The sequence below is a fragment of the Citrus clementina genome, unplaced genomic scaffold (assembly GCF_000493195.1).
Source record: "Citrus clementina cultivar Clemenules unplaced genomic scaffold, Citrus_clementina_v1.0 scaffold_3, whole genome shotgun sequence".
Taxonomy (NCBI): Eukaryota; Viridiplantae; Streptophyta; class Magnoliopsida; order Sapindales; family Rutaceae; genus Citrus; species Citrus x clementina.
In genome coordinates, this window is record NW_006262339.1 from 8,100,751 (window position 1) to 8,115,647 (window position 14,897).

General features: G+C 33.3%; 1 protein-coding gene across 1 annotated transcript; it reads left to right on the forward strand.

Annotated features, from left to right (window-relative positions):
• Positions 1 to 2,097: 2,097 nt before the first annotated feature.
• On the forward strand, positions 2,098 to 12,212 carry LOC18049030. Its single transcript, XM_024189987.1, has 9 exons — positions 2,098 to 2,247; positions 5,047 to 5,567; positions 6,012 to 6,248; positions 6,505 to 6,628; positions 9,313 to 9,546; positions 9,889 to 10,013; positions 10,537 to 10,857; positions 10,978 to 11,180; positions 11,255 to 12,212. The coding sequence occupies exons 1-9, from the start codon at positions 2,222 to 2,224 to the stop codon at positions 11,942 to 11,944; spliced, it is 2,481 nt and encodes an 826-aa protein (XP_024045755.1). The 5' UTR covers positions 2,098 to 2,221; the 3' UTR covers positions 11,945 to 12,212.
• Positions 12,213 to 14,897: the final 2,685 nt, after the last annotated feature.

Consider the following 14,897-nt stretch of genomic DNA (forward strand, 5'->3'; position numbering starts at 1 on the left):
TTATAAAATATATTTAAATTTTATGATAAAAATATTAGTAAATTTGCACTCTACGAATAATTTCTTCTAAATTTATTTGGAAAAATATAGTACTATTTACTTAGAATTTATTGTTACACATATATTATGTGAAGATTTGAAATTCCATTATAAAAATGTAAGTTCTTTCAACATAGAGTCAAAAAGTAGATTTAGATATGCTTTATTTAATGATCATAAGTATTTATATCTTATTTAATGATCATAAGTGCTTATTTAATTATATAAGATCTTTTTAAATTTGTTAATATTATTTGGTTATTTTTTTTAATAGAGCTTTTGAAAATTAAAAACTAGTTTGGTAATACTACAACTTTTTAAAGTAATTATTGTTAGTCATGTTGTAGAGATAATCAATTGGTGAATCAATTAAACGTTTAGTAAAACTTATTTTTAGAAGTATTGCGAGTTTTAAAAGAAGAGGTAAATTTTACTGTTAAACTGTTGTGAGAATAAAAATGACTAAATTGTACATAATGTTGAGTTAAATTTATTTATACATTTATAAATATGCATATAAAATATTTTTAATTGCATATATATAATAATTGATGATTACAAAATATTTTATATTATTAATTTTATTTTATATTTTGTTATTCCAACATAATTGATGATGATGATCTCTTTCAAGTTAATGCTTTTATTTCCTAATTATTAAGGATAATTTTAGATTTTTATAATATATATGTGCAAATGTATTAACTATTAAGTATAAAAGAAATGCTCAAAATCATATTTGAAAAGTCATTCCTTCTCCACTTTTTAAAATCAGCTATAAGATAGGATGATTTTTGTCAAAAGTGATTTCTAAAAAAAATTATCAAATATTAAAATTAATTTTTAACTTTTCAAAATTACTTTTGAGTTTCTCAAAAGAAATTCCGAACAAGGCCTAAATAAGTTATTCAGCCAACAATTAATAGAGGCTCAAAATTTTGGCTTTTGAGAATAAAGTTGATTTTTTTCAATATTAAAATATCATTTAATTATTTGACAATCTTATTTTATTACTTTTGTAACATAACTTTAAAGAACTTTCCTATTAAAATAAATTTTGTAATTTTCTAAAAATTTTTTAGTACAAACTTTACTTGTAAAATTTCTAATAATAAAAATTCTACTTAGATAAGTTTTATTTAAACATAATCTAACCGAGGCTATAACTAACTTCGGGGTTATAGTACCTCATAGTAGTTTGAATGCAATTAAATAATTAAATTTTATTAAATTTTCAATCACTTAACAATACTTAGAGTGCGTTTGGGATCAATATGTGGCAGCTAGGCTGGCAAAACCCATATGCCAAGGTGTTTGATAACATCTTGTAACTAAGTTTTAACAGCTTGACAACTTTTTTTTTTCTTGAGTTTTATTGTACAGCTATGACTTTTACTATACAACAGCTGTACTTAAAAATTATAGTACTTCACTCCCAAACATAGTCAAACCACTAATTAAATATAACAAAATCCCATCGCACACAATCAATATAAATTGACTAATAATTTTCCATTTTAAGTTTTTTTACGAGTTAACACAATTATTAGAGTATCTCCAAAATGTTCTTCAAATAAGATTTTATTACTTATTTAGAGAGTCACGACAGCATTTAAGACTCTAAAATATACTCTAATTAAGATTTTTCAAATAAGAAATTATTCTCTTTCTTTAATTTTGTAGAATTACTTTTTTCCTCTTTAATTTATATTTTATTATTTTTAATGGAGAGAGATAAATGTTCAATTACCATTTATTTTTTCTTTGTAAAATATTTATTTGATTAAAATAATATTAATTTATATTTAAAGAGTTTTCTAAAGAATAACATATTTTTTTACTTTTTTTATCACATAAGTAAAATATATTCCAATAGTAAAATTAATAAAACTTTTTAAAAATGTTCTTGTATGTTCACATGAAACAAGAAGGCGGATCAGTCAAAGAAACTTTGACCAAAGGATTTTCTCATTTGTTTCACTCTCTTCGGTCTTCATTACTGCTGCTTTCTTGCTGCTGTTTATACTACATTAAAGCTACCCCACCGGTCTTTTACTCTCTATGCTCAGAAAGAACAAAGGACACCAAAAACTGACAGCACAAGAAGAAAGAGGAGAGAAAAAAAAAAGCTTTAAGAAAAAATCATCAGCCTTGTCTCTGTCTAGAGTCTAGAACAGAATGCATGGAGAAACAAGTGATACCCACTTGGTAAAATACTAAAATAACCCTTAGTGTTTCATCTTTTCATGCTTGTTTGTCTCCCTATTTTTTGGCCTTCGTGCTGTGTTGTCTTCTCCGTTGGGCCCCCCCCCCCCTTTCTCTCAAAAAAATGGGGATGTGATTTCCTCTGCTGTTTAGATACTTTTAAGCGGTCCTTCTAGTGTCTAACTGTTGATTATTGATGTAATGAGTATCTTGCGTTTGGGTGATAGCCGATATTTTATGTTGCTAACAACTTTATATGCTTATTTGTATTGTATTTTGTTGTATTGTTGGGTAGTTTCAATTTGCTTCAGTTAAAAAAAAAAGTTACTATTTCTGGTTTTGTTGCTCTGCTTGATGTCTTTATTCCCTCGAGATGCATTATTTTATTGCTTTTTGATGTAGAAAAGAGGGTATGCATTTTTTTAGTTGATATTAAATGACGGGTTACTTATGCTAGACTTGAGATGTTTGAACATTTTTTGCCCATTTTGGTTACTGTACGGTCGTTATAGACATAAAATTATCTTTTTTGTTTCAAAGCCTAGAACATGAGAGAGAAAGGTATACATGACAAGAATCTAAAGAAAGCGGGTGTAAATATTGAGAGTATTTAAGTTGTTAATTTAATGGACTAAGTGGTGACATGGCGAAGATTGTTTTGTCTAAAACGTGCTTCGTCATTAATTATTTAAGTGTCCTGAGTTCTTGCCATGTATGGATTTATTTTTTTATGATAGGTTGAGAGATACACATGACAAGAATATAAGGGGAGGGAGAGTATATTCCGGGAGTATCTAAGTTGTTGGATTAATGAACAATGTAGTGACATGGTGAAGACAGTTTTATCTACAACTTTCTTATTAATTACATGTTTAAGTCTCTTAAGTGAGATTAATTAAAATTGATTCCCCAAAGAAGGTGATGACATTATGCACTGTATTGGCAGGGGAAGAGTTCCATCCATCTATTTTGCTTTTGCAAATAAGGACACATAATTTGTTATGTTGGCATGTTAATATGTTTTTGCTATTTGAATAATTGTCCATTAGTTCCAGACTAATTTATTGATTATGTCCTCACCTCAACTTTCTCATATAGTCATAGTAGACAGGCAGTGGGAATGAGTTTGGATTTTGATTGTACGAGAAATTTGGAGATGAGTTTGGATTTTGATTATACCAGAAACTGAGTTTGAATGTAAAGTGCAAAATGAAGACGCATGATATGTAATTTGTAGAAAATTAATATCATTTTAGAAGATTTGGATATGAGTTCAAGGGTTATGGTTGTTCTATGTTTCTATTGGGGGTGGTGACATGGTTTAATCATCTTTACATGTTGTGAAACGTATTTGTTTGCTCTTCAAATTTCATAGTTTTGTGTTTGCTTTGACCATTCTTCACTTGAACCGCATGGAAGAAAAATGATGATTGTAATACTAATCTCCCTTTTAAGATGTAATCTTTTCTTGACATGGAACCTATTTATTGTATTAACACTACATATGGGATGTCACTGATGATGCCCTAACAGTTTGAAGGCAATGATATTATTTGAGTACCATGGTTAAGCTGAATTGTTGTTACGATTAAGGATAAATTTTTGAGGTGGTTCCTTTCTACCTAATGGCAGCAGTCCTGAAACCTGGCTATCTTTGTGTTCCCTCCTTTAATCATCCAAACTGTTTCTAAGTACTTATCACTGGGAGTGTTATGTGGTTCTTTACCTTGGTCATTTATAATCTTCCAATTATAGTCCATATTTAACGTCTTTGTAATATCTTCATATACTCATTCGTTATTGACATTTTTCTGAATTTCCATGTTCTGCATTGTAATTGTATGTGCAGATAAAATGATGTATTAAATGTAAATGGTGGTTTTGGTATTAAGACTGAGTGCTATCACCCTTGTTATATTGGATACTGCTACGGACTAAAAAACTTCACTGTAGTGAGTTTATAAAATGGATTGATTCCATGGTCTGATGGACAAAACTTGTTTATACTTAGTTGATGTCAAATTTCCTCTTTTCTGGTTCTTTTATAAAGTAATGATCATCTTTGAAATTCTGGTGTGAAAGATTTTTCTTCTGCAGGACAAACCATGTGAAATATGTGGTCGCGTTGGTTTCAAGGAATGTATTGTGACTTGTTCTCAATGTTGTACAACTTGTGAACATATGTAAGATGACCTTATCTCTCTACATGTATGAGTTGTGCACATGCTTGTCCATTTTCTTTTTGGTCGTATCATCAATTCTACCATATATGTTCTCAATATCAATAATCAAATTAGGAGAACGGTGCATGAGTTTTGCTAGCTTCTTCTTCATCCAATTACTCCATTGTCCTGGGTTGTCTTGAACTGCTTATAGTGGTGGCTACTTGTACTTTCATGACCTTTAATACCTCACACTTAAACTATAATTTGGTTGGAAAGATTTCTTGTGCATCTATTGAGACTTTACTTATCATTTATTTATAGAGTCAAAAGTTTGTTTATTGAATGAGGATGATTATGATTGCTATCATTTATTTATAGAGTCAAAAGTTTTTTTTTATTAAATAAGGGATTATGATTGCTGTTATTTGTCCTTCTCTATCCAGTATGAATGGAGGGCCCACATAAAATATTTGTCTCTAGTTATTCTTTCTGTGCTTCCAGTTTTCTTGGTCCATATTTTAATCTGTGCCAATGTATGTAAAATATGAAGCTATTCGAATCGTATTAAACCATGGGTTTTTACTTTTGAAAGTTATTAACCCTTGTTTCTTAACATGGTACAAATTCTATTTTTCAGTTATTGCATGAAGAAAAATCTTACGGAAGTCCCAGATGTTTGGATTTGTGAAGCATGCACATCAACTGACGACATAGTTTCTCCAAAATATGGTAGGGAAGAAGAGTTTTTGGATTCCTTTGGTGTGGCCCACCATGAAGGTCTGCATTCAGGGACTCCTGGTGAAGTTTGTGCAGATCCAGGACGGCAGGTTAGCTCCAAGAAGCTAAAGGTGGAAACTGGTAAAGTGAAGTTCCTTCCTACTGAAGAAGTTATTAGGTTATCATCAGGAGCCTTGAAAACGGGACGTCCTGGACATAGTAATACTGGATTGAAATATGGTCCGTCAAGTTCCATTGGACCTATGTCCAGGAGGACTTCAAGTCCATCTAAAATTTTAACTTCAAAGTTCTTCGTTCCCGGAGTGAAAGCAAATCCTAGTGTAAAGTCTTCAGCATTCATGAAATCTCCTTCACATGTTGGTGCAGAAATCAATACTATGCTTGGTCGACATGCAGTTAAAAGATCAAAAGAATCAAAAGGTGATTAATGTTTTCACTTACTTTTTCGACACTATTTGTTTGTCAGTATATTCAACCTACTTAAAATATGAAAGAAAGTTAGAATTGACTTGTTCATAACGATATGCATCAGTTGTGTAAATGTCTTTTTCCTTCTTTCTTGGAGTTAAATTGTAGCAACACTTTAGGTCATCAATATAAAGTAAATCATGGAGCCTGGGTTTTCACTGGGTGAAAAACTGATTTGGTGCAATTTCAATGGGTTCAACTTGATTCTTGTGTGAGTTCATCAATGAATAGCGACTATGGAAACATTGAATTTCATTGTTTCAAATGGTCATCTGTATTGCTTTCTGTTGTGTTAATCCGTTATGATGCAATGCATGACACAGTTTCATATTTTTCACTTCTTTATTTTATATCTCTATCCAACTTGTTTCAAAAGTTGTCGTGAAAGTTTTGCAGATGAATGTGGTGAGAAAGAATGTCCAGGAACTATTTTTTTACCTGATAAAGAAGATAAACCTTCGAAAGACAGAGCTAAAGAAGTCAAAATAGTTGATGCCAATAAAGAGAAGACGATGTACAAAGCTCCCTCTGCGCACTCTGTACATTCTAAAGAAGTAGAAACTTCAAATAGAGAAATAGAGAAGGCCGTGAACAATGCATCTCCATTAACTGTTTCACCTATTACTAGCTCGGGCAAGTGAATCTCTTTAATAAGTATTATGGAGTTGAATTTTCAAATTTTGGATTTTATTATTCTACATGTTTTTTGTGAAGATCTGAAATTCGTCATAAGGATTTGAAAATAAAGAGAATTGTTTTTGTTTTCACCAGTTACATTTTGTTAATTCGGTATAAATCAAATGAAAAAAGAGAAAATTTACATTCAGTATTCTAGTAAATCAGTTGCTTTATTAATTGGTCTATATCTGTATTCTTTTCAATTACTCAGGCAAAACTTTTCATGTTATTGGTGAACCTGAGAATTTTGCTGTGGAAGAACAAGACGCTCTGAAGTTTCAGTCTAAACTTGAGCTGTATCGTCAATATCGCCCTGCTTTAAAAGCTACTTGGAGGTGAGTAACATATTCTTGCATGAATTTTGGCAAAATTCACCATACTAATCCATCATAACAATAATTAACTAATGTGTAAGAGCAATGTTTTTTATAGTGGTTATTAAGTAGACGGTAAAGAGATTATTTGGTTTTGTTTAAGCAGATTTTAATGGCGCCATCTGTTTTAGCAGATTTTTCGTTTTGTTGTGTAAAGAAAGGCATATGTTTCTTTAAGCAGTAAAGGGGGATCATGCACATTTCTGTTTAAGATTTTTTTTGTCGGGGGGGGGGGGGGTGTGGCTGAGGGAAGAAGCAGGCTTGAATAATAAACATTTTTCACCCATCGAAGGAAAACAAAGAATACATTATTGAGAATATTTGGATCAAGGAAGTTATAGCTACTGTCTGGTACATGTAGCTGCTGATTTTTGGCAAGTAAATGCAGAACAGTTATTCCAGTGATCCTTGCTTGGACTAATCTTAAAAACCTTTCCTTCACTAGCATGAACTTTTGCTAAGCTTGAGGGGACTGGCAATGCTCCATAATTCTTTTTATTATTTTCCGTTCATTCCACCTCATCCCACCCAGACTATTCCTCCTCCAAGTTTGCTTTGAGAGATCTGAATCCTTCATCTCTTGCTTCCACTTTAAGGGGGCAAACCAACTAGAATGTCCTCTTGAGGACACTAAAGACTTCTTAAGAAATCTTAGAAACCATTGATTAATATGTGAGTTAATTATGTAGATCACGCATGATATTCCTCAAAATTATAAGAAACTTTGGTTTTTTGAAACTCAAAACTTAACATGACGGGATATCAAGTTAGCTGTCTCATTGACACTGAGTGGTAATTGCTATTGTTGTCATTTTAAATTGCTTACAAAATGTCCTCGCCATCCCATATTTTTTTGAAACAGTCTTATGGATCCCAATGTCCTCACCGTCCCATATTTTTTTGGAACAGTCTTAGCGATCCATGATTTTTTATGTCCTTATCAGCCCACAAAAATTTTGTAGATTGAATAGATTTTCCTTATTAGCTTATTTGATTTAGGACAGTGGTTATCTTGATTACAGTAACCTTATAAAAGCTTGATACTTTGTTGTTTTAAAGACTGAATTTAGGGTTTCAAATCAATAACAATATGAGTATGGGAGGAAGACAAAGGGTTGTCAGTGCTTGGATCATGGTTAAGGATGGGTAGGTGTTAATATATATTACAAGTGAACCATATTTCAGTTAATGAATAAAAAAAGAAAATATTTAACTACTTAATTTCCAGAAAAGAAATAGTAAAAGTGGTCTCTTTGTGATGTTGTTGTGCCTTTGTGACTTCAAAAATATAATGAGAGTTTCTGTAGCTCACTCTGCTATATTTGTTGGTAGTTTACTGTTTGAAGTTTGTGTTAGGGAATTATATTATTCATTACGCTATCCAAGTATTCTTGGTTATTGCAGTTGCGCTTAAAAGTTTGCTTGGTTTTGGATGTGGTTTGGCATTTTGCTGTAGAATTCTTATGTTCTGTCTCAGCAACAATTTGTCCTGGTGGTAATCAACAGCAATAGAACTAGTATTCTCTAAGGTAGTGTTTACTTGCTGGAGTGGAAGTGTGGAGTGTGGATTCCTCCCATTCCAGTGTTTACTTACCTTAAAAAAGGGGGAAGTGGGAGTAGGAATCCGTGGGTCCCACTCAGTTTTGGAGTGGGGAGTGGGATTCCCACTCCCATGGGGGGAGGTGGGAGTGGGAATCCACTCCCCCCTCTTCCCATTTTATCCTTATAATTAAAATTAAAATAAATAAATAATATTTAATAAAATAAATAATATCATATTTATTAAAAATAATAATTATATCATATTTATTTTATTAAATTTAATAAAATAAAAATAAAAAATATTATATTTAAATTAATAATATTAAACATTAATTTTAATAAATATTAATTATTTATTTAATTAATAATAATAAATATTTTATTCTAAAAAAATATTAATTTTGTACTATAGTATCAATAATAATTCATCTGTGTTGCTATTATTAATAATTTTTATTCACATAATTTAAATTTAAATTAATAAAAAATTATGATTTACATAATTAAGAATATTAGTAATTATTATTAATTTATAAATATAATAAAATATTTATTTTATTTTCCAAATATATATTTTATTAATATTTTAATTACAAATTATAATTCTGTACATAAGGATAAAATTGTAATTTAAAACAATTTACTCTCAATCCAAGACAAAGTAAACAAATAATTGGGATTCTGATTGACAATCTATACTTTCATTTAGTCTAAGTAAACACCCTACTTCCACTTCCACTCCCACTCCACACTTCTAATCCAAGTATTCCCACTCCTCAGGATTCCCACTCCAATCCAAAAAGTAAACGCAGCATAAGATGTTTCATGAATCTGTGATCTTGGTTCTGCAATAGAATATAAGGCTATAAGCCATACTTCAAATCTTTAGAACTAGTATTCTCTTAAGACTACTACTGCAGCTTTCTGTTACGCTGTGTGAGGCTTCTATTTATGCACAATTAGAAGAGTAATTTCTTTGGTAATAGATAATATTCCATGTGTATTGAAGCATTTGATTTTATTATTGTAAATTACTTCTGATTTACTCAAAAGCAGAAAGCATTGGAAGAGTTCCATCATTCTTATTCTTGTTCCCCTTTCAGGGGTGGATTCAAATTTTTTGATACTGCTCAAATGGGTAGTTTTTATGGTGGGTTCTTGGCTCAACTTCCAAGGAGTGTCCATCCTAAAGTCTTTGAGTTTTCAAAAAAACTACCCAAAATCCTTCAGGTTAGGCTGCTTCAAAGAGACCATATTTGGGCTGATTTGTTCGGAAATGATTATCCTGATTTTCCAGACGTTGCCCTGTACTTTTTCCCTTCTGCTAATATTGAGAGGTTTGTATGCCATCTGATTTTTGGGGCTAATACTTTATTTTAAGGAAGAAATATTGTTAACGTCTCCTACAATATGATCTAAAAATATTGACACTGCCAATGACTTGAAGAATATTAATAAGACCTCCTGACAAATTTAATGAGATTCTGAAATATATTCTAACAATCTAGAATTTTTTTTTTTGACATTCTACGTTTTCTGGAGATTTTTTGGATATAGTTTAAAACAATCGAGTATGTCTGTTTAAGCCATATTGTAAGAGAGGTTGTTGATATTCACCCTAGTATTTAATTTGAATTTGCTCAGCAATTTTCTAAGTAAATTTTTCAATTGACTTGTAGATCCAAGCGGAATAATTCTTGCTTGTTTGATATCTTGGAGATCCGAAAGTCAGTGATGATATGTTACGTTGATGGCGTGGAGTTGCTGATATTCACATCTAAACAGCTTGATGAAGACAGTCAGAGTGAGCTCTCTGGTTTCCTTAACAGTATTCCTTCATCTTTCATTGTAGAGGAGGGTATCAAAGATGGATGTTTAGATTTTGGTTCTTTGTTTCTTGTGATGTAGAAATTTTGCATTTACATATAAATACTTAACACAAAATTTTAGTATCAACCAGTGACATAGACCTCGTGTTCATATTAGCAAGATTTTTTTAGGAGCACTAGTCTTTCCTGGTGTTTCCAAGGGACACCTTGTCGAGAAGGCCCTCGAAATTTTGCGCTCTTTGTAATACTCCTTGCTTTTGTATTACACATCTTAATTATAGCCTTTTCAATCTTATTTTTGTCTTTCTCAAAGAGTGCATAAAACCACTAGATTGTGATCCACTTTTTGCCCATCACAAAACTTGAATTTTGTACTTTAAAGTTAGTCGTTTTATTTGTATTTTGAGTTTAATTGCATGAATTGCTCGATATGTGTAGATTTTGGATGTGGTTTCTTCTGTGTTTTCATGAAGGTAACCAAAACTTTTTTGTTTACAGGAATTGTTGCAAGGTTGGACACGAAATACTTTTTATGGGGAGTATTTCTTGATGTGAAATCTAATCATATTCTTCACGAGTCACACAGAGAACTGCCTTCTTTAGTTTCTGCTATGGAATATGTTTGTGATGGCCCTGCCGCTATGGATAATGCCGAGGCTACTGATATGGTTGTTGACATGGAAGGCGGAAAGATTGTGGGGCCAGTTGATGTTGTTGTTTCAAAAGAATTGTATGGAAAGGCATGTGGAAGCCATGAAAAAGGGGATGTGAATCCTGCTAATGAAACGATGTTATCAGAACCTAAGCAAGGACAAAAAAGTAATTCCTCTGATTTATTTACCAGACGGTCTGAGAAAATTAAATTCAAGATTAGTTCTGCACGTCCATTATCAAAAGGGAAATTGGTAAATTCTATGATTGATGCTGATTGTCCTCCAGGTTTTGAAAAGATCCATAGGCCAAATTCTAGAAGTATAGAAGAGAAAGTGGGAGTGGTTGATGAGGGAGTTATAAATCATGTGAAAAAGGAGAATATGGGCCTTCTGGGGGTATCAGGAGCAGCTTTTGAAGCGTCTAGTCCACATCAACTTCAGAGACCTTCGGAAGATTCCAAATTAACAACATTGCAGGAGCATCATAAGGTATTGATATTTATTAAGTACCAAGATATTTGTTCGAACTGTTCCTGAATTTGTACCTCATATGCTTTCTGCAGGAACCTGAAAGGGATGAGGCATATGATCCTTTGGCTGCTTTTTCTCCCCCTTTGGCTGAGAAGGGCAATCAGAGAGGGCCAGAAGTTAGAACTGAAGTGAATGATGATGAAAATCCCCCTAGAACATGGGAGAAGAAAGAATTGGAAGTTGAAGCCGAAAGGAAACTGAACATATCAGTCTGCTGGATGCCTCCTCCAACAAATTGGGTGAAGTTAAATATAGAAGGGAGTTCAAGCAGGGCTCAAGGCTCTGCAGGAGCTGGTGGAATAGTTCGTGATGAATCCGGCAAATGGATTCTGGGCTACTCCAAAAACCTGGGAACAAGCAACAGTCTAGCATCAGAGTTGTGGGCACTTTATCACGGCTTAAACCTCGTTTGGGAAAGGGGATTTAGGAAAGTTCTGGTGGAATGCAACTCCCATGAGGCAGTAAAATGTTTGGAACTGCCCGCTTCGTTCCTGGATCCTAATAGAGCCCTCATCCTAAGCTGCAGAGAATATCTCTGCAGGAACTGGGATTGCAAACTTCAGCTTATCCTTAGAGAAGCCAATTCATGTGCTAATTGGTTAGCCGCTCACTGTGAAAACCAACCGTTAGGGTCACTGGCTGTTTTCGACACCCCACCTTATGCTCTGGCTCCTATTTTTCAGAAAGATTCTACAGGGATTGTGCAGACTCGTTCTCATTAGTCTCCCATACGGCCTCGTAACGCGCATCAATTGTACAGCTGAAGATTTGAGAGCTGAATGGAAAAGATTTTTACTCGTGGATACAGATATAGTTTTGAAAGCTAAACTTCAATTCTGCACACAGTGAAATGTGAAACTGACATTTGTAAGAACAACACATTGCTCCCTCGTTTGGGTTTTGCACCGAAAATCGAAATGGTTACTCATCGCTAGTTAATCTGTAGTTTATCAGTAATCAATCCTGCTACTTAAAAAAGAGCATTGCAATTTGCCGCAGTTTATTGAGAGAGTTTATTCAATGATATATCATCATGATGATGCAAAATATTTTTTTACAATTAATAAATTAAAATCTCTCAATACTTTTATCTATTGTAAAGCCTATTCACATAAATAAATATCTAGAAGCTAGAATCCCCAAGATGATGTCATTCTCTTCAATTTCAGGTATTTTTTCTTTCTTTTATCTGTTGTAAAGCCTTCCAGGTTCTCTCAATACTTGTAGCAGTAACTAAAATACTAAAAACAATCTACTGCTCCCTCAAAATCTGCTAACAAATAAAAGAACCAATATTAAAAAGGTTGATAATAAAAATAATAAAAAACCAAAAACTCATTGAAACCCCCGATTTTCTGAATTTTGTCTCTGTGCTATCATCTATCTTATGGTTCATAGAGAGAGAGAAGAATTAAGGCAGCAGACAGAGCACAGTACGGATGGAAGTGGAATCAGGCGAAAGCAAGACTAGGAAACGACGCGTGGATCCTGACATTGTTGTTATGGATAACGTAACTTAGGGATTGCCTGTTGTTATACGTATTGTTGTTTAGGAGAAGTCTATGTTACAGATTCTGTAACATACATCCCCCACTCCATGCACTCCACGTGTCCCTGCATGTGGAAACAAAGCAAGCAAATGGCACCCTTGGGGGCTGGCTAACCTGGTCTGTATGTTACAGAATCTGTACCGTAGCCAGCTCCTGTTGTTTAAGGTTTCGGTATATTGTTGTTTGAAATCGAAATGCCTGACTTTTTTTAACTCAGAGCTGCCACTGCCACGATAGGCTGTAAAAAAAAAAAAATTATCATTATGAAATATCAGTTAATAAATTTTAATAGATATAAGTTTTAAATAATAATTTTAATAAAAATAAAATAAATATTATGAAATTTTCATCCTATGGTTACAAAACGGTAGCCTAAATTTTAATATTTTTATTTTGCCTGTGGTTAATCTTTTTGACTTAGTGAGGCACATTTTTTGGACTTAATTGAGTGTGTTTTCTGAATGGAAAATGATGTTCTTACAACACTTCGTTTTGTGCAAAGTATAAAAGTCACTTTTTGCTGCAAAGTTTATCACCGCACACACACGTGAAAGGGGAGCAACAAAACTCACGTGCAGAAGTCTCCATTTTTCCTCATGAGATAGCTCCGATCTCTCTCTCTCCGTCCTCCTTTCTTCCTTACGAGAGAGCTCGGGTCTCTCTCTACGGCCTCCTTTCTCCCTCACAAGACAGTTCGGGTCTCTCTCTCCAGTCTCCACGCCGCTAATAGTCCCAGTTCTATCCTCTCTTGCCGCGCAGCAACCATAAGATCTCTCTCTCACCCATTTCAATTCATTGCTCTAATTGAAATCTTTAACTCGTTTAAAACATTGTGCTGAATTACCTATGGATGGTGGTGGTCTTATGCTTGAGTGTTGTAAATTAGAATCAAATTATGCAAAACCCGATGCCTTTGGGAATCATGTTTTTTTCAAGCTTTCATGTTGTAATTTGATTGTTTGATGAAGCACCTGGAAAATGTAGTTTGCTCTCTCAAATTATTTTGCTCTGTTGAATAAATTGTATTTGCCATTATTTGAAAAGAATTTAAAAAAAATTACAGCCCTTAAACATTGAGCTTATGCTATAATTTATGTGTCTCCCTCATTTATAGCACATTTTGTTCATCATTTACGCGACAAGGGAGAACGGAGATGAGATTGTTACTGGTGTGGGGATGAGAGAGAAAGATCTGAGCTGGTTGGTGAGGTTTCGTGAGGGAGAAAGGAGATGGGAGAGAGCGACGCTGAGTTTTGTTCCCCTCACGTGTGTGTGTTTGGTGTTAAAACTTTGCAGCAAAAAGTGGGTTTTATACTTTGTATAAAACGCACCGTTTTGTGCAAAGTATTGTAAGAATATCGGCACCGTTTTTGAATAATGCGTTGTTGCTTTCCTTCAGGGTGCCGGGGATAGAACTTTGTTGGTTCAAGGGATAGTTACCGAATTTCTTGATTGACATTTCCTGTCCCTTCAAACTAAGTGCAATTTTTACACCATATTTTCAAAGTCCGTCATATTTACCAGAGATAAATTTATCTAAACTGGCAAGTGCTCATATGAATTTCCAGAAGACTTCCTTCGAAGTTTAATTTGACTGTATCAGTATTAATGGATGACTTCCCCAGACATTTTAACAGAATATTTGAAATAGAAGAAAGCAACAAAGCTCAGAGTGGATAAAACCTGCTAAAAGTTCTTTCTTAGAAAATTTTCTAGTCAGAAAATTAAAACTTCCAAAGTTTCTTCGTTCTATATTTTTCCTGGGGATCATTTTTAAAATCCAAATTTGGCACACTGCATACCACTATTAGCAGTCTCACAATCTTGTATAAATGAAGCTCTGTGTTATATCAAGTCATGGGATGTATTGATTGGAGTGTACCTGTGCTTAATTCTGAATAAAAAGCTTTAACTGGAATTGATTTTTCATTTATTTTCTCCTCTTTTTCCCGTGCAAGTAGTTTGCAGAGAGTGTTGCAAAAGGAGAATTGGATTCTGTTTTTGCTATAATGAGGCCCCCCGGTCATCACGCTGGACAAGGTGAAGCAATGGGATTTTGTCTGTTCAACAATGTAGCTACTGCAGCCAGAACTGGGGATAAACAAAATTTTGATAGTTGATGGGA

What these genes read in the sequence shown, in the direction of transcription:
- LOC18049030 (XM_024189987.1), top strand. Translation starts at nt 2,222, where the DNA reads ATGGAGAAACAAGTGATACCCACTTG. An exon ending in TTCACCTATTACTAGCTCGG is followed by an intron (nt 6,249 to 6,504) that starts GCAAGTGAATCT and finishes TCAATTACTCAG; the next exon opens with GCAAAACTTTTCATGTTATT. An exon ending in ACCTAAGCAAGGACAAAAAA is followed by an intron (nt 10,858 to 10,977) that starts GTAATTCCTCTG and finishes ATTGTCCTCCAG; the next exon opens with GTTTTGAAAAGATCCATAGG.